Genomic DNA, 26680 nt, shown 5'->3' on the forward strand with positions numbered 1-26680 from the left:
ACAAGTCTTCAAGTTGCCAAGGTTGGAGACCCCTGATCTAGATGATTGAGAATCTCCATAGACAACTATAACAAAATGCATCCATGAATGTGTTTTCCTTCTTCCCTTCCCTTCTTTCTAATTAGGTCTATAAGATTTGGAAAACTCAATACTCCTTTTGGGCCCAGCCAGCTGTAACAGGCCTTAATTGTTTTAGCAAGAAATAATTGGACATTGTTTCATTCTTCTCTCCATAATCCTTGGGGATGAAATTGGCACTTGTGGTCCCTTAATCTGATCCCGAAGCATTCATTTCAGAGAGGTTGTAAGAGGAGACACATTCCGTGGGGAGGGTTGGCTGGTGTGCAGGCTACACAACTGTACTTGAGGTGCCTTATTCATTAAGATATCATGTGTCCCAGGGAAAAGATAAACCTGTTTTCAAAATAATAGCGGTTACCATAATAACAGCCTTCAGTTGTTAATAATAGTAATCCTAATTAGCATCGTCATCCCTAGTTTTTATTCTTAATTGACCTTCTAGTGGTGCTGAGGTTTAGAGTAGTAAAAACTTTTGCTTCTGGTTTGCATCACTTGAAGTCCTCCATATGTTATTCTGTATATGTGTGTCAGGGGTGAAATACTCCCGGTTCGGACCAGATCTCCCGATCCGGTAGCGATGGCTGCGGGTGGTTCGGAGAAACGGTAGCAAAAATCCCTGCCCCCCACATGCCCAGCTGAGCCACGCAATCCTCAGAGGCTTTTAAAAAGCATTTTAAAAGCATTTTTTCTACAACCTCTTCGGCTGAAAAAGTACTTTTAAAAGAAAAAAAAAAAGCCTCTGAGGATCGTGTGGCTCAGCTGGGATCATCAGAGGCTTTTAAAAGCAGTTTTTCTACAACCTCTTCGGCCGAAGAGGTTGTAAAAAGAAATGCTTTTAAAAGCCTCTGGCGATCAGGCAACTCAGCTGGGATCATCAGAGGCATTTACAAGCATTATTTTACAAGCTCATCCCTCTGGAATGAGCTACCCCCAGGGATACGACTAATCCCGGACCTCCGGACCTTCCGCCGGGCCCTGAAGACTTTTTTATTTCAGCAAGCCGGGCTGGGTTAAAAATCTTTTAATTGGGGAATTTTATGGGCAAGGGGTTTTAAATTGGAGAAGCCAAAGATAATTTAATTTCGTTTTAATGTATTTTAATATTTATATTGTGTATTTTTAATTTTGGCTGTTCACCACCCCGAGTCCTTCGGGAGAGGGGGCGGTATAAAAATTTAATAAAATAAATAATTAAATAAATTTTTACAACCTCTTCAGCCGAAGAGGTTGTAAAAAAAATGGTTTTAAAAGTTAAAAAAAAAAAAAAGTTGGCCACTCCCACTCAGTCACATTACCCCCCCCACCAAGCCATGCCCACAGAACCAGTAGTAACAAATTTTACATTCCACCACTGATGTATGTGTGTGTGTTTGTGCATGTAAATGTGAGTGTAAGGGAAGGGAGACGAGGGCAGCATTTCTATTTGTCTATTTTTCCCCAAGCGAAAGGAATTTGTAGCCTTGTATCTCGAAGAGCTAACATCATTCTTGCAAGACTGAAAAAGCAATTTCATGGAAATGGGAGAAGCCAGGGATCCTTTACAAACAATTCTGCTAGATAAATTACAGGTAGACCTCGACTTACAACAGTTCATTTAGTGACCATTTGAAGTTACAAACAGCCCTGAAAAAAGTGACTTGCAACCTTTTTTCACACTTTTTTTTTTTAAATGAATTTCTATACCGCCCTTCTCCCGAAGGACTCAGGGCGGTGTACAGCCAAAAATAAAACTATGACAATATAAAAATTTAAAGCAATTTAAAACAATTAAATAAATTGGCCAAAAAACTCTAATAAAACAACCCATTAAAATAGTAAAATGTTATTATTATTTAGGCCAGCCCTGCTTGTTGGAATAATAATGTTTTTAGGGCGCGACGAAAGGTACGAAGGCCGTGAATCCTACAAATCTCCGGGGGCAGCTCATTCCAGAGGGTAGGAGCCCCCACAGAGAATGCTCTCCCCCTGGGGGTCGTCAGCCGACATTGCCTAGCCGACGGCACCCGGAGGAGCCCCTCTCTGTGGGAGCGTACCGGTCGATGGGAGGTTATCGGTGGCAGAAGGCGGTCTCGTAAATAGCCAGGTCCCAAGCCATGGAGCGCTTTAAAGGTGGCAACCAACACCTTGAATTGCACCTGGAAGACCACCGGGAGCCAGTGCAGCTCGCGCAGGAGCGGTGTTACATGGGAGCGTCGAGTCGCTCCCGTAATTACCCGCGTGGCCGCATTCGGCCACTTATGACCGTTGCAGCATCCCCATGACCACCTCATCATAATTCAGACGCTTGGCAACTGACTCATATTTATGATGGTTTCAGTGCTTTGGGAGAGGTCGTGTGATCTGCTTCTGCGACCTTCTGACAAGCAAAGTGAATGGGGAAGCCGGATTCACTTAACAACCGTGTTACTAACTTAACAACTGCAGTGATTCACTTAACAACCGTGGCAGGAAAGGTCGTAAAACGGGGCAAAATTCACTTAACACATGTTTCACTTAGCAACAGACATTTTGGGCTCAATTGTGGTTGTAAGTCGAGGACTACCTTACCTGCATTGTATGATGCACGAGAGGATAGTCCCAATGATTTGCTCCACCACACTCTTCCCAGTGGAATGTCATTAAAATGGCTCTTCCTTCTTGGAAATCAAATTCTAAGACAATCTCATTCATCCAAATGAATGAAAAACTTGGTAAGGAAAAAAAATGGAAAGCTAGGTTCTCTGCCAGCGCATGCGCAGAGGGTAAAAAACAGGTTATTTCCTGGTTAAAACCAGGAAGTAATGACAACCGGGTGGGTGGGCGGAGCCTCACACCGCCATCGCTACTAGTTCTCTGAACCACCAACTGGCATCGCTACCCGTTCTCCGAACCACCGACTGGCATCGCTACCGGTTCTCCGAACCACCGACTGGCATCGCTACCGGTTCTCCGAACCACCGATCAGCATCGCTACTGGTTCTCCGAACCACCGACCGGCATTGCTACCAGTTCTCTGAACCACCCACCAGCATCCCTACCGGTTCGGCCAAACCAGTCTGAACCGGGAGCATTTCACCCCTGATTCCAACCCTCTGTTTCATTTCAGTCCTCGGACGTTTTGAGAAAGTTCCTGCTTCCAATCTTATCTTTACCAAAGAAAAATCGGAACCAACTGGAACTAAAACACTCCAAGGAACGCCTATGAAAACCCTCCAGCAGTGCATTGCAGGTCAGAATGTTTCTAAGGCTTCCCTTTTCCAAACCTAAAAGTCTTCTTAGCAAGGTAGACTGGAAACAGAGTCATTTGAGTTAAAAATCATACAATCATACTGTAGCTATCTGTCGTTGTGAGATCCTTGGGGCTCTGTGAGCATGGTTGTTTTCTTGCAGACGTTTCATTACCTTGCTAGGTAACATCATCAGTTCTAGAAGGAAGTGGAGTTTGCTCTCAGAGAGCATCAATGTGTCAGGCCTGGAAGCCATTTTTTTCGTTGGATCTTCAGGCCTGCCACATTTACTACTGTGGGAAACTGGGAGGAGGCTTTGTACGGAGCCAGGGTGATATGTAGGCAAAATAACATTCCTTTCTCAGAGAGTCAAGGACATCTTGCCCTGCACCTGGAGGGCTGGAACTGGGAGGCATCTCCAGTTGGGACGGTGCTTTGATTGGACCATGTGATGGACATGTGGGTGCCGGGCAGGGACTTGGATTTTCCTTTGGGTGGGAAAAACCTGGAAGCTTTCAGATTCGGGTTTTCCCAGATGTGCCAATATGACATCTCTAATACAATGGAACTTTGAGGAACTTCAAGCCTCGGAGTTTTCTTTCGTTGGGGGTGTTACTTGGAACCCTGACATTAACCCAAATCTGACACAAGGACTTCACCGTTCAGCCCTGAGCTACAAATCTTCTCTTCTATTGATATCAGCAGTTGCTATTCAGGGCAGCTATGTATTTCCTTCAATGAATGAAGGGAAATATAGGTATCCTTGGATAATGTTGAAGGATCAAATCTGGGTCGTTCACAGAGACTAGAAAGTTTGTCTTCTGAGCTTTCGGATCGTGCTGGAGCCCATCCTCAGGAAACTTCTCTCTAGCAGAATGTTATTTCCTTCGATGTTTATGATATACCTTCAGAGTATAAATTGATACTTGTCCTAGGTTGTAGAAGCTCAATATACAAAGTCAAATGCTGTCCAATTGGATAGAGGAGCTTATCTAAAATAAGACCAGTGTATCTGCTGCTGGTTGCATTCGTTGCTCAAGCAAAGAAAGTGGTATTAATTCCAGAGCTCACGTGACACATCTTTTGATGTTTACAGAGTGTGAAGAGGATGAGTCCTGTGGATTTCTCACCATATCAACCGTGGGCTCGGAAACGTTGTGCGAGCTGTACAGTGCTCGGGAGAGCAATTATAACTGCTCTACTTCTGGACTGGTAACTACGTACATTTGTTTTCTGATGATAAGATAGGGAGCTAAAAGTGATACCTTCTCCCTTTAAGTGTGCTTTGAGATCCAACAAATGGGGCTCCGTTAAGGGCTTGAAAGCTGAAAAATGGTAGCATTAAGAAGGTGTTTTAAGATCAAGGGCTTAATCTTAACCCTGCCATGGGAGTGGATTTTATTCCATGTACATTACAAGTATCATCTTCTTTTAACGACCCCATAATCCCTTGCATTGGGGTGGAGTCTGGGCAATTGAATGGAGCTGAGTGTTTACTGGCCGGAGGCCCTTCCTGTCACCAATATGGAGCTTTGTTCAGCAGATATATTCCCAGTGTGCCCAGACAGAGAAATATCTGCCTCTACCTAGGATCGAACTCATAGCCTCCTGATTGTGAGACGAGAGCTCCACTCTAAGCTACCGCACCACTCATGTACATTACAAGTATGACACTGTAATGTAGAATCAGTGGTGAAATGCAGTTACCTTCGCTACCGGTTCAGAAATGTGAGTGTGTGTGCACCTCTTCTGCGCATGCACAGAACGTTCAGGGTCAAAAATGGATGTAATGATATCCCAGTGGGTGGGTGGAGCCTCCCGCCGCCAGCCCTACCAGTTCGTGCGAGCCGGATAGATCCAGCCAGATTTCACCACTGTGTAAAACATAGAATCATAAGGCTGGACGGGACCTCGGAGGTCTTCTTCGCCAGCCCCCTGCTCAAAGCAGAGACCTTATATCATCCTGATCAAATGGTTGTCCAGTCTATTTTTGAAAACCTCCAGTGATGGAGCAATTCAGTGGAATTATCTTCTGTGCAAACCAGGGGTGGGTTCTAATTTTTTTTACTACCGGTTCTGTGGGCGTGGCTTATTTTGTGGGTGTGGCTTAGTGGTCATGTGACAATTATTTAGGATTTAGCAGAGGTACTGGTCTACCAGGCTTTTAACTGCTTGGTGCAGAGCTGTACCGGTCTACCCATTTATTTTTGCAGGCACTGGTCTACTCATGTATTTTTGCAGGCACTGGTCTACCCATTTATTTTTGCAGGCACTCATGTATTTTTGCAGGCACTGGTCTACCCATTTATTTTTGCAGGCACCAGTCTACTCATTTGTTTTCTTTTAACACTGATCAGCTGTAGGGCAGCCCTTTGAAGCCCCGCGGCAAGAGTTTAAACAGTTTTTTCCCCTCTAGCCGATAGCTGGGACTCAGGAGGCAGCAATAGATTGGGGGTGAGGCCAAATAAAAGGTAAGAATAACGCGGGGACAGAGGGGCAGGGGGGCCCCAGAACCGGTTCGGTGACATTGTATTGTCACCGCTACCGGCTCATTCAAACCGGGCCGAACCGGGAGGAACCCACCACTGGTGTAAACCCATAGAGGATTGCACTGGACATCTCATCTTGACAAGTACAGCTGTTTGTAAATAATCTCACACAGCAGTGTTCTCCAAAGTCAGACTCCTTCAGATCTTCAACTTCCAAACATTCTAATAGAAGTTTAGTTCTGGCCCAGCTCTTCAATCGGAATAGAGCTGGAAGGAACCTCGGAGGTTTTCCAGTCCAACGCCCCACCCTACACAATTTGAGACAAGTAGACAAGAGGGGTGTTAACTTTGCCTGGTTGTATAAAACATAGAAAATAACATTGGAAGGGACCTTGGGGGTCTTCTAGTCCAACCCTCTATACCAGTGATGGTTAACCTTTTTGCCATCGCGTGCCAAAAGCGGGTGGAGTGTGGGGGGGTTGCGCATGCGCGTGCCTAAACCCATAATTCAATGCGCCCTATGCATGCGCATGCAACCCCCCCGTGCTCCCCCACTTTTGGCATGTGATGGCCCGATGGGCCCGATAGGCCCCTTTTTCTCCCTCCCCGGGCTCCAGAAGCTTTCTAGGAGCCTGGGGAGGGAGAAAACGGCCTTCGCCACCCTCCACCCCCCCAGAGGCCCTCCAGAGGCCAGAAACAGCCCATTTCCTGACTTCCAGTGGGCCCAGAAGGCCCGTTTTTCACCCTCCCCAGGCTACTAGAAAGCCTCTAGAGCCTTGGGAGGGTGAAAAATGGGCCTTCTGGGCCCACCGGAAGTCGGGAAATGAACCGTTTCGAGCCTCTGGAGGCCCTCCAGAAGCCGGAAACAGCCCATTTCCCGACTTTCAGTGGGTCCAGAAGACCCAAAAATCAGCTGGCTGGCACATGCATGCACACTGGAGCTGGCCAATGCTCACGTGCCCACAATGCTCGCGTGCCATAGGTTCGCCATCGCGGCCCTATACTATTCCAGACAGGTGGCTGTCCAGTCTCTTCTTAAAAACCTCCAGTGATGAAGCAACCACAGCTTCTGAAGGCAAACTGTTCCACTGGTTAATTGTTCTGTCAGAACATTTCTCCTTACTTCTAGGTTGGATGTCTCTTTAACAAGGTTTCACCCATTGCTTCTTGTCCTGCCCTCTGATGCTTTGGAGAAGAAGTCAATCCCTTCTTCCCTGTGACAGCCCCTCCAGTAATGGAAGACAGTTACCATGTCCCTTCTACTCCTTCTCTTCCATAGGCTAGACATAACCTAACTCCAGGGGTGAAATCCAGCAGGTTCTGACAGGTTCTGGAGAACTGGTAGCGGAAATTTTGAGCAGTTCAGAGAACCGGTAGCGGAAATTTTGAGTAGTTCGAAGAACCGGCAAATACCATCTCTGGCTGGCCCCAGAGTGGGGTGGGAATGGGGATTTTGCAGTATCCTTCCCCTGGAGTGAGGTGGGAATGGAGATTTTGCAGTATCCTTCCCCTGCCCTGTCCACCAAGCCCCACCCACTAAGCCAGACCACACCACACCACGCCCACCAAGCCACACCCACAGAACCGGTAGTAAAAAAAAAATGGATTTTCACCACTGCCTAACTCCCTCAACCATTAATCACATGATTTAGCCTCCAGACCCTTTATCATCATCATCATCATCATCATCATCATCATCATCATCATCATCATCATCATTATTATTATTGGTTAATCTTTAGTGAGATTCACATCCTTTGAGGCTGGTTAACAGCTCAGCAGCTTGAGTCCTAACCAAGGACCTAGGAACTGTTAAGGTATCGTCGGAGGATGTAAGCTGTTCCGAGTACAGATTATTATTATTATTATTATTATTATTATTATTATTATTATTATTATTATTATTATTATTATTATTATTATTATTAATTTATTTATTCATTTATTTATTTAATTTGTATACCGCCCTTCTCCAGCAGGACTCAGGGCGGTGAACAGCCACGGTAAAACACAACATATAAAATTTAAAAGCAGTTTAAAAGACATTAAATGATTTTGGCCCTCAATTTAAAACAACCCAGTTAAAACCAATTTCAAATTAAAACCCCAAGGATCATATTTGTTGCTCTTCTCTGCAATCCTGCAGCCCATATCATCGACTACCAATTAGCTTTCTCTGAATATTTCTTTATCTTAGGTTCAAGGTGCCTGGGAGAATTCTCTCGCCACCAGCATTGCCAGTCTCAGCTGCCTAATTAAAGTGAGAAGCCCAGAGAAGGAAGATTCGTTGAGCGTGTACCTGAAGAAAGGTATGTACAGAAGAGCTTTAATTACTCTCAGGGTCTGTGCAAGAGAGTTGACCACCAACAATTTAATGTTTTAGAGCTGTGATGCTCAAGTTGAGGTTCAGAAGACGTTGGTGTGGGTTTGGACATCCACTAGATCGGAGTTTCCCACTATTTTCGGCTTTGCGGACTGGGGGGGGGGAGAGAGGGGATGGTTCCATGCAAGGGGCCAGCAAGCGGGCGTGCACAGCTTCATTTGCACGAGTGGCATGCACGTGTCCCTTCCACTCACTTAAAGGGAGCATGTGCACACGTGCTCGCTCACTTCTTGTACAAGTGAGGATGCACTTGCTCGCATTGCTCTCCAGCTGTTTCCGTGGCCTGGTCCACTAGTGGATGGAGGCCCATAGGCTGGGGAACCCTGTGTTAAATGATCTTCTTGTGGCCCATCAGCCGCTGGTCCCTCCAGCAGCCGAATCAGAGGAGGAGGAGGTGTGGGAGTCAGGGTCAGCAGCAAGGCAACCTGAGAGCTCTGAGAGGGAAGAGGGAATGAAGCTGGCAGAGAGAGAGAGACAGAGGTGGAGCCTGGGCCGTCCATCAGCCCTCAGATGGAGAGTCAACAGCAAGGGTGAAATCCAGCAGGTTCTGACAGGTTCTGGAGAACCGGTAGCAGAAATTTTAAGCAGTTTGGAGAACCGGTAGCGGAAATTTTGACTAGTTCAGAGAACCGGCAAATACCACCTCTGGCTGGCCCCAGAGTGGGGTGGGAATGGAGATTCTGCAGTATCCTTCCCCCAGGAGTGGGGAGGGAATGGGGATTTTGCAGTATCCTTTCCCTGGAATGGGGTGGGAATGGAGATTTTGCAGTATCCTTCCCCTGCCATGCCTACCAAGCCATGCCTACCAAGCCATGCCCACCAAGCCACACCATGCCGACCAAGCCATGCCCACAGAACCGGTAGTTAAAAAAAAATTAGATTTCACACTGATCAACAGCCCCCAGGTCTGGAGGTGGCTGATGAGGAAGAGGAGGAACAGCTGGGTCCAGTGCCTGACGCGCAGATGCGCAGAAGGCAGAGGAGAGGAGAGCAGTGGAAATCTATGGGCCGATCCTTGGGACAGAAAAGCCACTGCTGCTAGCGAAGCCCCACCCTAGCTCTGGGAATAAAAGGCAGAGGACGGAGATGAATAGATGTGGCAGAAAACTATTTATCTCCCTGCCGGACAGACTTGTTAGCCTGCATTGAGAGAGAAACTTTTTGCCGGGACTGTCGGCACTCCTAATTAAAGGAATCTTTGGGTTCACTTCAGAGGGTTTGTCGTGTTTGGGGAGATGGGTCAGGACAGATCTTCCTAAACTGGCCGGTCGCTGGTTACCACCAGCCTCGCTGCCTCCCTATGTTTGCTGCCGGTCAGTAAGTTTGTGAAAACAGATCGATGGTTAAAAAATGAATTCCTTGAAGCACAGAAGCCTACGGATCAATACAAGTAACAATATCAGTATAAGTAGTCCTCAGCTTGTAACCATTCATTTGACAATGATTCAAAGTTACGATGACCTCAAAAAAAAAAACCCTGTCCTTGCACTTAACAATAATCAGAAGTTGTGACCACGATGGGCAGGCTCCATGACGGTCATAATCTGAGGACTATGTCAGTGGTGGGTTTCAAATTTTTTTACTACCGGGTCTGTGGGCCTGGCTTGGTGGGCGTGGCTTAGTGGGCATGGCTTAGTGAGCGTGGCAGGAGAAGTATCCCACCCCACTCCGGGGGAAGGATACTGCAAAATCCCCATTTCCTCCCGATCAGCTGGGACTTGGGAGGCAGAGAATAGATGGGGGCGGGGCCAGTCAGAATTTTTACTACCGGTTTGCCAAACTACTCAAAATTTCCGCTACCGGTTCTCCAGAACTGGTTAGAACCTGTTGAAACCCTGTCAAGTATTTGCAAGCCATTAGCACATGTGTCATATAGACACTAGTGGAGGCAGAGAGTGTCTCCACCCCTATGTGGAAAGGAGGGGCTTACCCTGAGTATAAAACCCCCTCCAACCTTTTCCACCTTGCTCTCTCTCTCTCTCTCTCTCTCTTTTCATGTTTGTTCCTCATGAGACTTGATCTCTGTTGTACATAGTTAATATGATTTATTATATGAATAAATACGTTTAAGACATTTATTTATGCATCTGCCTCTGAACTCTTCTATGCTCCTGGGTGTTTCTATGATCCCAACTCTGGACTACGTGTACAACAGAGAGCAGTTTAAAAAGTTCTACCTCACTTCAAGGCAGGAGCAAGTAACTTTTTTTAAAAAAAAAAGATAGGATTTTTGGAATTTTGACAGTGTGTTGTGGACATTCTCACAAAGTCGTTCCAACGAAGGGAGTAGGCTATTAGAAACAGTTGCCCCTTTGTTTCCAGGACAAGAATTCACGACAGTGGGAGTCAAGACATTTGAGAAGACTGATTTCCAGGATGTTGTTTCTGGCGTGTACAGCATTTCGGTTGTATCAGCATCTGCTACATCTTTGACAGATGTTAATCTCTTCTGCCGCCAAGCTTGCCACCAAGATGCTTGCTGTGATGGCTTTATCCTAAGCCAGCTCATACTTGATGGAGGTAATTGTTTAGGCTACAGCTGGGGATGAGAAGGTCATAATTTCTTTTACACTATGTGCTTAGGAGTTCTGCCACTGGAGTAGAAATCAAGTTTTGTTTATCTTAACAACAACATAAGTGATAAAGTTCTATGTGATTAATTTCAAGACAGGGTAACTTGTGATGACATTTTATCAGTCAGTGATAATGGTTAAGCTTGCAGATGTTACAGTTTATAATTCAGGAAGTAGTGTGCAAACTTTCTGGAATGTGAGAGCAATTGAAAAGAAAATGGAAGAATTGCCATTTCTTCCTCCATTGGAGTTTGTTCTTGTTGTTCTTTTAAATGTTTATAAACATGTCAGTGACTTTGAAAATGTCTTTCTAGCCCAGGGATCCACAACCTTAAACACTCAAAGAGCTATTTGGACTCATTTCCCACAGAAAAGAAAACACCGGGAGCCACAAAACCCTTCCCGTGCCTGACTATTTCTTGAGTGGCCACAAAACTAGTATATATAGTTGAATTAAACGTTCTGTTTTCTTCTGAAACTTTCTTTTCTTGGATTTATCCATAGTTGGCCTACCAGGGGTTGAAAAGCTCAATAAAGTGTGCGCGCACATTGGCGGTTGTGACGCATATTTTGAGTGATAGGGACCCACAGCAGAGGGGTGAAAGAGCGACATCGGGCTCCAGACCACTGTTCTAGCCAAACTAGGATTGGGGAGAAACAAATCTAAATCCTCACAACTGTGAAGCCAATTAGGCTGGTGTGGGTTGCTGGGAATTCGCAGGGGTTCGGGAAAACCTCTAGCAAAGATTCTGTGCAGTTTGGAGAACCCCCAAATCCCACTCCTGGCTGGCCCCGCCCACCACGCCCCTCCCCTCCCGTCCCAGGAGTCCCCACACGGCCTGTTTTGGATGCAGGTAAGAGGTTTGATACTGTTTTCGCCCTCCCGGAGGCTCAAGAAAAGCCTCTGGAGCCCAGGGAGGGCAAAAATGCCCCCCCAATGGTGCAGGAGGCCGACAAGGCCACGCCCACCATGGCCACGCCCACTCAGCAACTGGGGAGAGAACCCCTTGCTAAAATTTTTGAAGCCCAGCCCTGCAACTAGGTGATCTTACGTCAATCTGAATTTCTCAGTGTTGTTGTGAGGTTGAAATGTGGTGGAAGAAGGACCAAGCTGGCTGCCTTGATTCCATTATAGAAAAGGCACGATGTAAGTTGAACAAAGCAAGAAAATGTTGAAAAATAAAATACCCTTACAGTCAAGAATCCTTCAAATGCCCTAATTAAAAATACATACTGATACACAATTTCAGAATCAAATTCAGAAGTTCAGATAAGGGATGAATGGACCATACTTTGCTCCATTTACCCATAGACAAGTTTTCCAGACCATTTATGATTATGTCAGAATTGGACTGAAATGTACAAAGGGAGTGAGAATCACTGGAATGTGAGGTACATATCTTTCGGGTATTTTTTTTTTTTTTTGACACTCCTTGGAATGACCATGTAACTGCACAATATTTCAGTCTCTGGCTTCCCTTGGACCATGCTGAAATTGTAGATCTAATCCATGATACAGAGGATATTCCTGAAGAATTAGGGTGGCCCCGTGTCTTCTCGAGCTTCTTGAATTTCCAAGATGAATTGAATGGAATGAGTTCTTTTATACTTCCTATGAACGGGAAAAGCAAGACTTTCCCCCTTCTTAGCAGAATTACTGAGAAGGTTAATTGAACACTTCTCCAAATTTTCACTGCCAAGATCAAACTATTATTAGATTCAGAAACAAAGTAAATAGAACTGAACCCTGTAAATTTTTCTTCCTTGCATCCAGGCAGTATTGCTTGTAGCCTGCTGAGTTCTCCAGGTGCTTTGATCTGCAACCTTAATGACTGGGATGGAAGCTCAACCCGTCAGCAAGGTGACATATGTCAACGTGCAAAGTACAGTGAAGGGAAGAGCCAATACACAGTCAGAATTGGAGACCAAGTGCTTGCTGGAGGTAAGTGAGTAAATTAATAGATTGGGCAACCATTTAACTAGATAGTGTAATTAACAGATTAACAGAGTTGGAAGGGACCTTGTAGGTCATCTAGTCCAATGCCCCACCCAATCAGGAGGTCCTACACCATTTCTGACAAATGGCGGTCCAGTCTCTTCTTGAAAGCTTCCAGTGATGAAGCTCCCACAACTTCTGAAGGCAACTTCTATTCCATTGGTTGATTGTTCTCACTGTCAGAAAATTTCTCCTTATTTCCAGGTTGAATCTCTCCTTGTTCAATTTCCATCCATTGCTCCTTGTCTGGCCTTTGGGTGTTTTGGAAAATAGCTTGACCCCCTCCTCTCTGTGGAAACCCCTCAAATATTGGAAGACTGCTATCATGTTTTCCCTGGTCCTTCTCTTCACTAGACTAGCCATGCCCAGTTCCTGCAACCGTCCTTCATATGTTTTAGCTTCCCTAATCCTCTTGGTTGCTCTCCTCTGTAGTCTTTCTAGAGTCTCAATATCTTTTTTATAGTGTGATGACCAAAACTAAATGCAGTGTTCTAGGTGTGGTCTTACTAAGGCTTTATAGAGTGGTATTAGTACCTCATTTGATTTTGATTATATCCCTCTGTTAATGCAGTTTAGGATTGCATTGGCTCTTTTGGCTGTTGCTGCACACTGTTGACTCATATTTAGCTGGTTGTCCAGTAAGACTCCAAGATCCCTCTCACAGTCACTGCTATTAAGCCTGGTTTCACCCAGTCTATACATGAATAAGTATATGTCACTCAAGCCCTGATCATCTCCTATTTGGATTTGCAACACACTCTACGCGGGGTTACCCTTAAAACGTTTCTGGAAGCTTCAGTTGATACAGACTGCAGCTGTGCGAGCAATCTTGGATACTCCAAGGATGGTGCATGTAACACCTTTGCTCTGGGAGCTGCATTGGGTGCCAGTTTGCTTCCAGGTCCAATTCAAGGTGTTGGTTGTGACCTATAAAACTCTACATGGCTGGCAGGAATATGTAGGCAAGTATGGTTCCCCATTCTAGATCCAAAACTTGAGTCTTTAATCCGTATTTCAAAATCAGCAGATTTGCTGCGTTATTTATTTTTTATTCTGCCCTCTGATGCTCAGAATGGATGCCAATGGCGACTCCTTGGAAAAGGAAAGCAAATTATGTGTTTTCTTTCTTTCTTTTTTCTTTTTTAGCTTCTGAGCTTGCAGAAGACATAGAAAAATTCTTCATCGGCTTCCAGCGCGTTTATTTCTGGAAAGGTAGGAGATTTGGGGGTGATTTGCCAGGTGTCAAAAGGTAGAAGGAAGATGTTCAGATATGTGTCTCAGTAGAATGGGGGTCAGTTATGTCTTTTATGGGCGGAATATTCAGATGGGCCTATTATATAATTGTATAATTTTATTACACACATGTACAAATAAATGTACGCATGCATAAATGTATACATGCACACAAATGCACATTCATATGCAGATGGCCAGCTAGGTGGCAGCACCTAGTTACATTTGGCTTATCCAAGAAGGCTAGATAGAGCTAGATTTCATTATTATTTTTATGGGTAACAAACCAGGAAATCTTCCGTTTGTTACTTTAAAACAGGGGTCTCTAAACTTGGAGCTGCAAACTTACAGCTTTGCTGGCTGGAAAATTCTGGGAGTTGAAGTCCACAAGTCTTAAAGCTGCCAAGTTTGAAGACCTCTGACTTAAGAGTGTGTGGGAGAGGGCAGCAGCTATAATATATTTCAATTAACAACAATAACAACAAACCTATCATTTATTGTGGCAGCTTTAAACCGTCCAAGTCAATAAAACTGTAAGGACATATTCATGTATTCATGAGGAGTTGAGGCTTGCTGATTTAGGTTTTTTTAGATGCCATTTTATTCGTAGCCTTCTCCCTTCCTCGTTATCTTTGTTATTTTTTTCATGTGGATATTTGTGCTTCTTAATGTTTTACCCTGTTGTTTTTACTTGGTTGTGATCCGCCTAGAGCTGGCAGATGGCAAGATGGGCGGTAGATACATTTAATAAACAAATAAGCCTATTTGATGCATGCATAAAAGTTGTAAAACACTTGAATTATTTTGCAGGCATCTCCTTGTTTAGATGTTCCAATCTGATTTGGAAACTTCCTTCAGCTTGGAATTGCAGTCAGGTGCATAGCCTTGTTTGCCTGCCTGCCTACTGCTCCTCCTCTCTCTCTCCCTCCCTCCCTAATCTATATGTCTGTCTGTCTGTCTGTCTGTCTTTCTGTCTGTCTGTCTGTTTGTCTGTCTCCATACGGCTTCAACACTCAGCTGAAGTAGACGTATGGACAGCTGTTAGACAGAATCCTTCTAATTTAAATAGAAATCCAACTGATGTTATTGCTTATATGAAAGACTGTAGACTAAGACCTGTACCTGGCATCCCTATGGCTCAAAAATATCCCCATTAAAGAGAACCTTGAAGACTTAAAATTAATGTTAATTTAAGTTTAAACTGGACTTGACAAGGCAACCCTTCTTAAAATCAGACTACGCTGTCATGCTTTCAAAGATTGGGCTGTCCTCCATATAGGAAACATGTCATATTCCAGGTTAGGGTGTTTCATTTTCAATCTCCTCTCAGATTATAATTCCCTCCCCCCCCCTCTCCATTGGTAGCTCCTGAGCATTTCAGGTCTACGGTAACTCGGCTTTTAATTGCCTTCCTGTCCAAGAGAATAACAGTATTAAAATATGGCTTAGTTTCTGCTTAGGGGACACAAAGGCTCAGTGGTTAAAGATGCTGAGCTTGTCAGCTTGTCAGGCTGGGTTTGAGACCTAAACACAGTGTGATGGGGTGAGCCCCCGTTACTTGCCTCAGCTCCTGCCCACCTAGCAGTTTGCAAGCATGCAAATGCAAGTAGATTAATAGGTACCACTTTGGTGGGATAGTAACAGAGTTCTATGCGCCTCAGTGTATAGTCATGCTGGCCACTTGACCTATTCTGTCCCCATCTCACACATGCACACAAACAGATAGTCAGGGGTTAAATAAAACTGGCAGACAACAAATTCTTTCGATAAGAGGCTTGGCAGCAACCCAGTAGCTGCTTGCCACTCAGAGGAAGGGGGTGTTCCTCCGACAGATAAACCCAAACAAGATACACACAGTTCAAGAATTGTCAAGTCCAGTCCGTATTAAATCCAAGGCAGATAACATTGTTTCAAAGATACAATGTGACTCGCTAGTAATTTGTTTTGTCTGTCACAGAGTCTGAATGGCCACCTCACCCCCTTTTATCCCCTGTGGAGTGTGGTCCAGTGACTCAGCCTAATCTCTGGCACGCCTCCTTTTCTGCTGCACGCGCCTGTCTTTCTGACACTGGCGTGGATCCAGCCAAGACTTATCTCCGTCACTGTCCGACTGCGAGGAGATACCTGGCTCCTGGCCAATCTCTTCTTCAGGAGACACCTGAGGCATTGCCAGAGAGGAGGGTCCTGGAGAGGGAGGCCTGGCCAACTCCTCTCCTTCATGTTCGGAGCCTTCTCCCTCCGATAACACAGGCTCAGGTAACGGAGCCACAACATGACCATGGAAATTGTTCAGACAACTCTGGATCCGTCAGCTAAGAAATGGAGACAAGCAACACCTACTAGAGTCAGACATGACTGGATAAGAAAAACCTTTACCTTTAGCTGGTTTTTGCTTGATTGCCTCTAGATTCTGACATGATGACCCGCATTGGATCTACCATGTGTGATGCTATTCTTGTTCCACCACAGTCTAAGTCTCTTCTGTCAGGTAGGTATGGGCCAGGCATCTAAATTTGTAGAAGTAGACTTTTCACAATAAAAGAACTGCTCTCCTCAATCTGTTCTTCTCTAAATGTGTTCAGATTACAACGTTTATACTATCCAAGGGAAGTCTGAACTTGGGATGTGGGGATTTGTAGATGCAACCCGCGTAGAGGATGCCAGTTTAGAAGAAAGCCAATGATGAACATTGGTAGTGTTTGGCTTGGTTTTCTTCTCTGTTCCTCTGATGCATTTTAATGTTTTCTTTTAAAGAAAATGTTGAAATTTAACTGTCAAACATTGGGCTGTCCTCCATAAAGGAACCTTGTCATATTCCAAGTTCATAATAAATCATAAATCCATCATAAAATGTTTATGATGACTATGATCATGATTTATCACTTATATCTTTTATGTACATTGAGAGTCCAATCACACTTGGCCAATAAAGAATTCTGTTCTGTTCTGTTCTGTTCTATTCTATTCTATTCTATTCTATTCTATTCTATTCTATTCTATTCTATTCTATTCTATTCTATTCTATTCTATTCTATTCTATTCTATTCCTATTCCTATTCCTATTCCTATTCCTATTCCTATCCTATCCTATCCTATCCTATCCTATCCTATCCTATCCTATCCTATCCTATCCCTATCCCTATCCCTATCCCTATCCCCATCCCCATCCCCATCCCATCCCATCCCATTCTAAAATCTGTTCTTTTCCCTATAAACGTGAAAGAACTCTTAAGACACAATTTTTATCTCTAGCTGGTTACACAAAGATTACTCTTTTAGTTGATGCACCACTAAGCTATCACAGTTGGGCTCCCAAGGTTTTGTGTGAACCGTTGTGTCTTTTTGAGAAAGTTTCTGATTTATTGTATATTATTTATTGGAACAGAAACATGGAGGGGCTACTTAGAATAGGGCGGGGTTGTTTTCACTACCATGTATTAAAACCTCATGTGTGTTCTCATCGCTTTGTGTTCATTAGCTTCTACCAAGGAACTCTTTTCTATAGTGGAAAGCGACCAAATATTGACCGAACCGAATCGTTCTCTGCCATCCCAAAAATACTGGCTTTTCAAACAGAGCTACTCAACTGAAGAGGCTGTTCTCTGGTGTCTCACACGTAAGAAACTTTAAGTTCTGGGGAAATGGTCATACTACTAATTAATCAAGGTCCTGGACATGGTGTAATCTTTTTAGAATGTTTACCATGTTCTCCAAGCATATCAAGAGAGAATAAAAACCCAAAAGCTAATTTTAAAAAAAGTTGACCCTAAAGTTGATGTGAGAATATTTTAACTTACTGCATCTGTGTATGGTTTGCCAATTGCACAGTGGCAGACAGGACAGGACTCCAGAGGGTTGACGTCATTGCCCAGAGGATCACTGGTTGCCCTCTCCCGTTCCTTGGAAGAGCTTTATAGCTCCCACTGCCTTAAGAAAGTTCAAAACATTCTTAAAGATCCATCTCATCCTGAGCACCCTTTTTTTTTAAACTATTACCATCTGGCAGACTGTACAGGACAATAAAAACAAGGACAAATAGGCTGAAAAACAGCTTCTATCCCAGGGCAGTAACTATATTGAATTCTACTGTATAGCACAATATTAATGCAATATTGTGTTTTCAATTCAATTGTGTAGAATGCGAAGGATGGGTTCTTGTGTTTTATTTTTATAGTTATAATGTACACTGAAGATGGCATTTAATTTTGTTGTACGAGGTGCAATGAGAGCAAAGCAAAGCAAAAAGCAAAGCAAACTAAACTAAACTAAACTAAACTAAACTAAACTAAACTAAACTAAACTAAACTAAACTAAACTAAACTAAACTAAACTAAAAAACTGATAGCTGGCTGAGACTTTGAGAATAAATGGTCTTCCCCAGGGGTGGAATGCTCCCGGTTCGGACTGGATCGCCCGATCCGGTAGCGATGGCGGCGGGTGGTTCGGAGAACTGGTAGCAAAAATCTCTGTGGCCCCCCACCATGCTCAGCTGAGTCGCACGATCATCAGAGGCTTTTTTTTTTTTTTTACTTTTCAAAGCATTTTTTCTACAACCTCTTCCGACGAAAAAATGCTTTTAAAAGTAAAAAGAAAAAAGCCTCTGATGATCGCGTGGCTCAGCTGGGATCCTCAGAGGCTTTTCAAAGCATTTTTTTCTGCAACCTCTTGGCCGAAGAGGTGGTAAAAAAATGCTTTGAAAAGAGACTTTTCAAAGCATTTTTTAAAATGCCTCTCTGATGATCCCAGCTGAGTTGCCTGATCGCCAGAGGCTTTTCAAAGCATTAGAAAAAATGCTTTGAAAAGTTTAAAAAAATAAAGTTGGCCATGCCCACCCAGTCACATTACCCCCCCCCACCAAGCCACGCCCACAGAACTGGTAGTAACACATTTTACATTTCACCCCTGGTGTTCCCTATTTCTATAGAAATATAGAATAGAGATAAAATATAGCATTGTGTGACAAGGATAGATTAATTCCTGTATTATGATAACATATGGGGAATTCCATGACTGAGAACAGTGTCCGCCTTCTTATCTTGATGTTTCCCAGATATTTTATTCTGTCGTTCCCATCATCTCTGACCACAAACAAAAATTCCAAATTTTCTGGGGAACCTTCTAAAAAGGTTGAGTTTTGTAACATCTGCTTCTTTCAACATGGTTTTAGTCATGCAAAGCTGGAGGAGGAAACTTCCATGATTAATGCCTGGGAAAAGAATATTTGTTTTAGGATTTTAGGACACAAAATAATTCCTTGTAAGTTTTTTTTTCAAGAGACTCTGGAAATAAAGGAAGTTCCTTAGAAGATTGGTGTAAACCTCTATATAGGTAGTCCTTGACTTATGACCACAATTAGGACTGAAACTTCCATTGCGAAGTGATGCGGTCATTAAACGAGTCACACCCAATCCGAACGACCTTTTTGGCCATGATCACGAAGTGAACCACTGCAGTTGTTAGGTGTTTCATGTGGTCGTTAAATGAATCTGGTTTCCCCCCGTTGACTTTGCTTGTTGAAAGCTGGCTGGGGAAGTTGCAAACGATTGTAAATGCATGCCGGTTTCCGAGAGCCCAAATTTTGATCATGTGACCAAGGGGAATGCTGCAATAATTGTAAGCGCAAGGACTGGTTGTAATTCACTTTTTTCAGTGTCATTGTCATTGGAACCGTTGCTAAATGAATGGTTGTTAAATTGAGAACTACCTGTAAAAGCTTTCATCAATCTGAAGTTTTCTAAATCTGTTGGGCTTATAATTCCCAGAATTTTTAGCTATTGTGGCAAAAAATCCTTTAGAAGGTAATCTTTTAGAAGGCTATTCTTCTACCACCGTGATGGTAAACCTACAGGTGGCACGCAGGGCCATATCGGTGGGCACACGAGCTCAGCTTCGGCGCACATATGTGTGCTGGCCAGTTGATTTTCGGGCCTTTTCCACCCACTAGAAGTAGGGAAACAGGCTGTTTTCGGCCTCTGGAGGGCCTCCGGGGTGGGGTAGGGAAGCCCGTTTTCGCCCTCCCCAGGCTTCTAGAGAGGCTCTGGAGCCTGGGGAGAGCAAAAAACGGGCCTACTGGGCCCAACGTGCCATCGCGTGCCAAAAGCAGGGAGAGCATGGGGGGATCGTGCACCCATGTGCGGGGGGCAGGGTGCATAGAATTATGGGTGTGGGCACATGTGTGTGCGACCCGCCCCACATTTCCCCCGCTTTTGGCACACGATGGCAAAAAGGTTAGCCATCATTGTTCTACCATATTAGAATGTAAGAATTCATCATCCCAAGTTTTAGAAGAAAACTTTAGGAACTGCTTAATCAGTCAGCAAAAGCTTGCAGAAGAGCAGGCAGAGGCTGGGGATGGAGTTAAGCAAGTAATCAGCCTAGAATTCTTACATTCCCACAAATGTTCAACCCCCACTTAAACTCTGTTGACTCTTGTCTGGTGCCAATTTAGTGCTAACAGTTAGGAGACTAGACTCTTGTGAAGAGGCGTGAACAATAAATCATTTGAACTGGAACTCTATGTGTGGTCATATGTGTGTGTGTGTGTGTGTGTGTGTGTGTGTAAATAAACATTTTTGTTCCATTTTTTTCAATCCAACAAACTAGGACAGTTGCAAAAAAATCAGGACCATACATAGAGTCTATAAATATAATTTAAATATATAAATTAGGTAGGCCATTTGAAAATGGCTGGGTTGCAATTATTTATTCGTAACAAGGGAGGAATTACAGGTAGCCCTCAACTGACAACAGTTCAACTTAGTGACCGTTCGAAGTTATAACGGCACTGAAAAAAGTGATTTATGACCATTTTTCAGGCTTCTGACTGTTGCAGCATCCCCCTGGTCACCTGATTTACATTTGGATGCTTGACAACTGACTCACATTTATGACGGTTGCGGTGTCCCTGGGTCATGTGATCACCTTTTGCAACCAATGGGGAAGACAGATTCATTTAACAACCGGGTCAATGGGGAAACTAGATTCACTTAACAAATGTGGCAAGAAAAGTCGTACAACGGGGCACATTTCTCACTTAGCAACATAAATGTTGGGCTCAATTGTGGTCCTAACAGTGGTGGGTTGCTACAGGTTCACGTGAACCAGTAGCGGCAGCAGCGGGAGGCTCCACCTACCCGCCCGGACATTATCAAATACACTCTGCGCATGCGCAGAAGTGGCACACACACGAACCGGTAGCAAAGGTAAGTGTTGTGGCCCGTCAGCGGCCAGTGCAGCTAGTACTGATTCCGACAGTGAGGAGGCTGGTGTGGTGCTGCGCCAGCAGCCTGTGCAGCTGGCACTCGAGTCAGACAATGAGGAGGCTGGAGAAGATGTGGTGCCAGAGGCGGGGATTCAGCCAGGGCTTTCAGAACCTCCAGAAGCTCCTTTAAGTGAAGAGGATGAAGAGGAGGAGCCTCTTCTCGATGCACGGGCACACAGAGCTGCCAAAAGGCAGGAGTAGCTCCTCAGGAGGAGGCTTGGGGCTAATTGGCCACTCCCTTAGCCTATTTAAGGAGGAACGGCGACTGAAGCAATTTGTAGGGAACAACTTAGTTCACATAGCTTTGTGTCTTGTCTTGTTTATCTTATCAGCTTCCTGCAAATTGCTTCTGGGCATTCTGCCAACCATAGTAAGCTTTCAGTATTATTCTTTGAATTCTTGGCGGCTGTTAATGCAGTTAATTAACAGCCGTTGTAAAAATCTGGTTTATTTAATAAACTAAATAAAGTTTGTGTGTGCTGCGTTCTTTGGGGTCCGTAGCTGGGGCAGAACAGTAAGTGAAACCGACCACTGGGTCATAAGGTAGTTGAGGACTACCTATTATAAAAATGGTAACCATGAATTTTTTGTCCTCTATTCCAGGTTGTAGAGAGGATGAGTTTTGTCTACTGGCCGATATCCCGAATAACCCAGACACAGCCTTCTTTCCTTGCACCCTCTATCCAGCAGCCCAAGTCTGCAACACTTCCATTAACAATGTCCCCAACAACTGCAAGATTGTGTTACCTCAAAAGCCCCAATTTTTATATCAGAAGAGAGGTGAGCTAATGGGCCTGCTAACTCCTTCTTATTCCCTATATAACAGGGAAGGAATGAGGGAGAGATTTCTTGATTGTAAGAACTGGATTGCTTGGGGATTAAATCTTGGGATGAAAACTCCTGATTCTTTTTTTTTTTTTTTTTTATGGTTGATTTTGCAGCATCTCTTGAAGGGAGCGTCAAGAATTTTTACACCCGTCTACCGTTCCGTAAAATATCAGGAATCTCTGTAAGAAACAAGATGGATATGTCTAGGAAAACGGTATCAAAGGGGTAGGTTTTCTTCCCGTTGTGTTGCATGTATGGCCCAGGGGTGGGTTCTAAATTTTTTTTACTACCGGTTCTGTGGGCGTGGCTTATTTTGTGGGTGTGATTTGATGGTCATGTGACAAACAATTCTTTAGGATTTAGCAGAGGTACCAGTCTACCAGGCTTTTAACTGCTAACAGGTCTACTCATTTGTTTTTGGAGCGCACCGGTCTACCTATTTGTTTTTGGAACATACTGGTCTACCACCACACTGCCTTTTACCGCTGATCAGATATAGGGCGGCCCTTTGAAGCACCGCGGCAAGAGTTTAAACAGTTTTTTGCCGCTCTGCCACCACCGAGAGCATCGGAAACCACTTTCAGGCAGCTTGGCCTCAATTCACAGGAACATGTGAATGTTTTAAAAATGTTATCTAATTTTAGGTTCTATTTAATTGGGCCAAACTATGTTATAATAATAATTTTAATTAGCAATTTTATGATGTTTGTGTATCTATATTTTTCTTGACTGTACACCGCCTTGAGTCCTACGGGAGAAAGGCGGTATAGAACTATAATAAATAAATAATAATAAATAAATTGCCAATCTACCACCACCAAGCGGTTTACAAGGAGCGAATCGGTTCTAGCCGATCAATTGGAAGACTTCTTGGCTTCTCAATTTAAATCTAAAGTGTCTTCTTTGTCAAGTGAGCCCTGATTTTTTCCTTGTAGCCAATCAGATGGGACTCGGGAGGCAGTGAATAGATTGGGGACGGGGCCAGGCAGAGGTGGTATTTACCGGTTCTCCGAACTACTCAAAATTTCCATTACCGGTTTGCAAGAACCGGGGAGAACTGGTAGCAACCCACCACTGGCATGGCCTTTCCCCCCTTTTTTCAACAACTTTAAAAGGCTACAACCTTTGATCAAGGGGTCTCCAAACTTGGCAACTGTAAGACTTACAGCAGTGGAATTCTCGGAGCTGAAGTCCACGAGTCTTAAAGCTGCCAAGTTTGGAGAGCCCCGATCAAGTCCACACGCCAATGTTTCTCAACCCTTGCAACTTTAAGATGATCGGACTTCAACTCCCAGAATTCCCCAGCCACATTTTTACTACAGCTGGATAAACCAGGAATTGAACGGAAGACATTTCAGTTTCATAAAATACATTTAAAATAAATAAATAAATAAATAAATAGAAGGACTGAAAGACTTTGGGAAAGTTGCGTAATGGTTTAGCGATAAATACTGAAAATAGTATTAGCCACAAAACTGTCAGGAGATGACTCAAAGGCCTGTTGGATAAATATTGTGAAATGTGTGTACTCCATCACAGTGATTAGCAATCTTTTTTATTTTGGGTTCTGCTTGCAAAGTCTGAAACATTTTGAGAAAATCTAAGATTTTGAGACAGTCATATGGTATTTTATAGAATTTGAGCTAGGTTGCCTCTTCCACTTCTGTCTGTCTGTTTTCCCACCTACTATCCAGGGGTGAAATCCAGCAGGTTCTGACAGGTTCTGGAGAACCAGTAGCGGAAATTTTGAGTAGTTTGGAGAACTACTAGCTGCACTGGCTCCCAGTTGTCTTCCGGGTGCGCTTCAAGGTGTTGGTTATCACCTTTAAAGCGCTCCATGGCATAGGGCCTAGCTATCTTCGAGACCGCCTGCTGCTACCAACGACCTCCCATCGACCCGTGCGCTCCCACAGAGAGGGCCTCCTCGGGGTGCCATCAGCCAGACAATGTAGGCTGGTGACCCCCAGGGGGAGAGCCTTCTCTGTGGGGGCACCCACCCTCTGGAATCAGCTGCCCCCAGAGATAAGGAGAATCCAAGACCTCGGTGCCTTCCGCCGTGCCCTTAAAACCCATTTATTTAAACAAGCCGGGCTGGCTTAAGATGAAATTTTTAACTGTTTTTAAATGTTTTAAACGTTTTTAATTGGTAAATGAGTTTTAATTGGGCCAAATTTATATATCTTTTAATTGTTTTTAATATTTGTTCTGCATGTTTTTTAATCTGGCTGTACACCGCCCTGAGTCCTTAGGGAGAAGGGCGGTATAGAAATCCAATATAAAATAAAAATAAATAAATAAACCAGCAAATACCACCTCTGGCTGGCCCCAGAGTGGGGAGGGAATGGAGTTTTTGCAATATCCTTCCCCTAGGAGTGGGGAGGGAATGGGGATTTTGCAATATCATTCCCCTGGAGTGGGGAGGGAATGGGGATTTTGCAGTATCCTTCCCCTGGAGTGGGGTGGGAATGGAGATTTTGCAGTATCCTTCCCCTGCCATGCCCACCAAGCCACGTTCACCAAGTCACACCCACAGAACCGGTAGTAAAAAAAAATTGGATTTCACCACTGCTACTACCTATATCATCCAAGGAGATAGCAATAGCACTTAGACTTATATACCGCTTCACAGTGCTTCACAGCCTCCTCTAAGTGGTTTACAGAGTCAGCCTATTGCCCCCAACAATCTGGGTCCTCCTTTTACCCACCTCAGAAGGATGGAAGGATGAGTCAACCTTGAGCCTGGTGAGATTTGAACTACTAAATTGCAGTCAGCCGGCAGGCAGCAGAAGTAGCCCTGCAATAATGCACTCTAACCACTGTGTCACTGCGGCTCATGAAAGTGAGATGTTCTCATTTTGGGTACACCTTGAACAGGTATTATTATTATTATTATTAGCTTATGGCATTGTTACATTAGCCAGGAGACCACAGTGCTATTGCAGAGTACTAGTTTGGCTGCCAAGATACCAGTTCTGTTGTAGGAAACGCACCCACACTTCTCAAGGTGCACCACAGGTGGGTAAGCTCATTAATACCAGAAAGAAAGATGAGTGGTTGTTTCTGTAGTGTTATTCAAGGCCTCCTCCCTCCCTGGAGCCACCTCGCAAACAGGGGCCGCAGTTAGGAAGGTTCAGAACCATCAGGAACCTGACAGCCTGCACAGAGCATCCGCTCGTCTCCCCACCAAAGTGGTACCTATTTATCTACTCGCATAGAATATGCTTTTGAATGGATAGGTGGACAGCAGCTGAAGTGAGTGACGGGAACTTGCCCCACCATGCAGTGCTAGGACTCGAACCGCTGGATCAGAGACCATCTCCAGGATCATTAAGCCATTGAGCCACCATGCCTCTTACCTTACCACGTTATAATCATATATACAATGCACTTTGAGCAAGATAATAAAATCCCTCTGTGACATTGCTGGGTCCCAGTTGTTCATTTAAATTTTACTGTAGACATCTGCTCTCTCCGATATCTTAAAAAATCATTAACTTCTGCTTTACAGATTGTTTTTTTTTAAAAAAATCCCAGTGGGATTGATAAATTGATATTCTTGTTATTTGCTTCTGGTTTGGAATGCAAGTTTCACTCAGAATGCTGAGTTCCAAAAACGATTTGTCTCTCTTGATGAAGTATAGAAGCTTCCTGTTGATTTCTCAGGAATTAAGATGCGAAACGTGTTCATTTTCTTTTGTTTTTCACATTCTGTCTTTCTTTCTTTCTTTCTTTTTTCCCCATTCAGATTTTTTGACTGTGAACGGCTTTGCGACACTGATCCTTGCTGCTCGGGTTTTGGACTTCTAAATGCTTCCCAAGACACGGGTATTTTTTTTAAAAAAAAATTCATTCATTATAAGCCTTGCAGATATTTTTTTTTTCTGGTCTTTTCCCCTAGGTAATCTGGAACCTATTTCATTGTGGTTCTCAGTGTGTAAACAGACTCCTGCGTGCTGGTTTGAGCCATGTACCCTCTAATGATTCTGGATAAGGGAGGAAATGGGGAAAGTGGATTTATTTTTCTAAGAACCTGCAGCCAAAAATCAGGCACCGTAGAAGTTTCAACGGAAAGGGCTGGTTCTGTAGCCAGCAACTTACATCCTACTTTGCTGCTTCTGTTGCTGATTAATTTAAGTTTTTTGGAAAAGGCAAGTAGAAGACAGAGGATCAGGCTATTTCTTTCTGATCAGAACTGCACTTTGGACCTGAAGAGAGAACGAATGTATACAGTAGTCCTTGATTTACAACCGTTCATTTAGTGGCCATTCAAAGTTACCCTAACTCAGGAGTCAGCAACCCGTGGCTCTGGAGCCGCATGTGGCTCTTCCATCCTGGGGATCCCTGTCACCGGTTGGCTCCACAATTTATAGGGCTTTTGGTTAGGACAGGTAGAGGAAAAAGGACGTTGCGCTAGGAGGAGACTCTATGGTGGGGTAAATGGACTTCCGGTCGGCTCCAGAATTGAATGGGGGGCTTCTGGTCTGTGTGAAAGATGGTCATCAGTCACTTTTTTCCCAGTGCCATGGTAACTTTGAACGGTCACTAAATGAACCATTGTAAATTGAGGACTACCTGTATTTGGCTGGACAATGTGAATAATACATCCTACAGGGAATCCTGGAATCCCAAA

At 44.1% G+C, this 26680-nt stretch overlaps 1 protein-coding gene across 1 annotated transcript in view; it reads left to right on the forward strand.

Moving 5' to 3' along the window:
* Positions 1–26680, forward strand: part of TG (thyroglobulin) — a 162662-nt gene that overhangs the window by 41431 nt on the left and 94551 nt on the right. The window contains exons 19-29 of the mRNA XM_087890908.1: positions 3167–3289; positions 4384–4499; positions 7974–8085; positions 10482–10679; positions 12507–12674; positions 13875–13940; positions 16369–16449; positions 17440–17577; positions 21826–22002; positions 22164–22275; positions 25796–25875. Of these exons, the coding sequence (XP_087747034.1) occupies positions 3167–3289; positions 4384–4499; positions 7974–8085; positions 10482–10679; positions 12507–12674; positions 13875–13940; positions 16369–16449; positions 17440–17577; positions 21826–22002; positions 22164–22275; positions 25796–25875 (1371 nt within the window). The remainder of the gene's footprint in view (positions 1–3166; positions 3290–4383; positions 4500–7973; positions 8086–10481; positions 10680–12506; positions 12675–13874; positions 13941–16368; positions 16450–17439; positions 17578–21825; positions 22003–22163; positions 22276–25795; positions 25876–26680) is intronic.

The sequence above is a fragment of the Pantherophis guttatus genome, chromosome 3, assembly GCF_059756535.1.
Source record: "Pantherophis guttatus breed Tessera chromosome 3, ASM5975653v1, whole genome shotgun sequence".
Classification (NCBI taxonomy): domain Eukaryota; kingdom Metazoa; phylum Chordata; class Lepidosauria; order Squamata; family Colubridae; genus Pantherophis; species Pantherophis guttatus.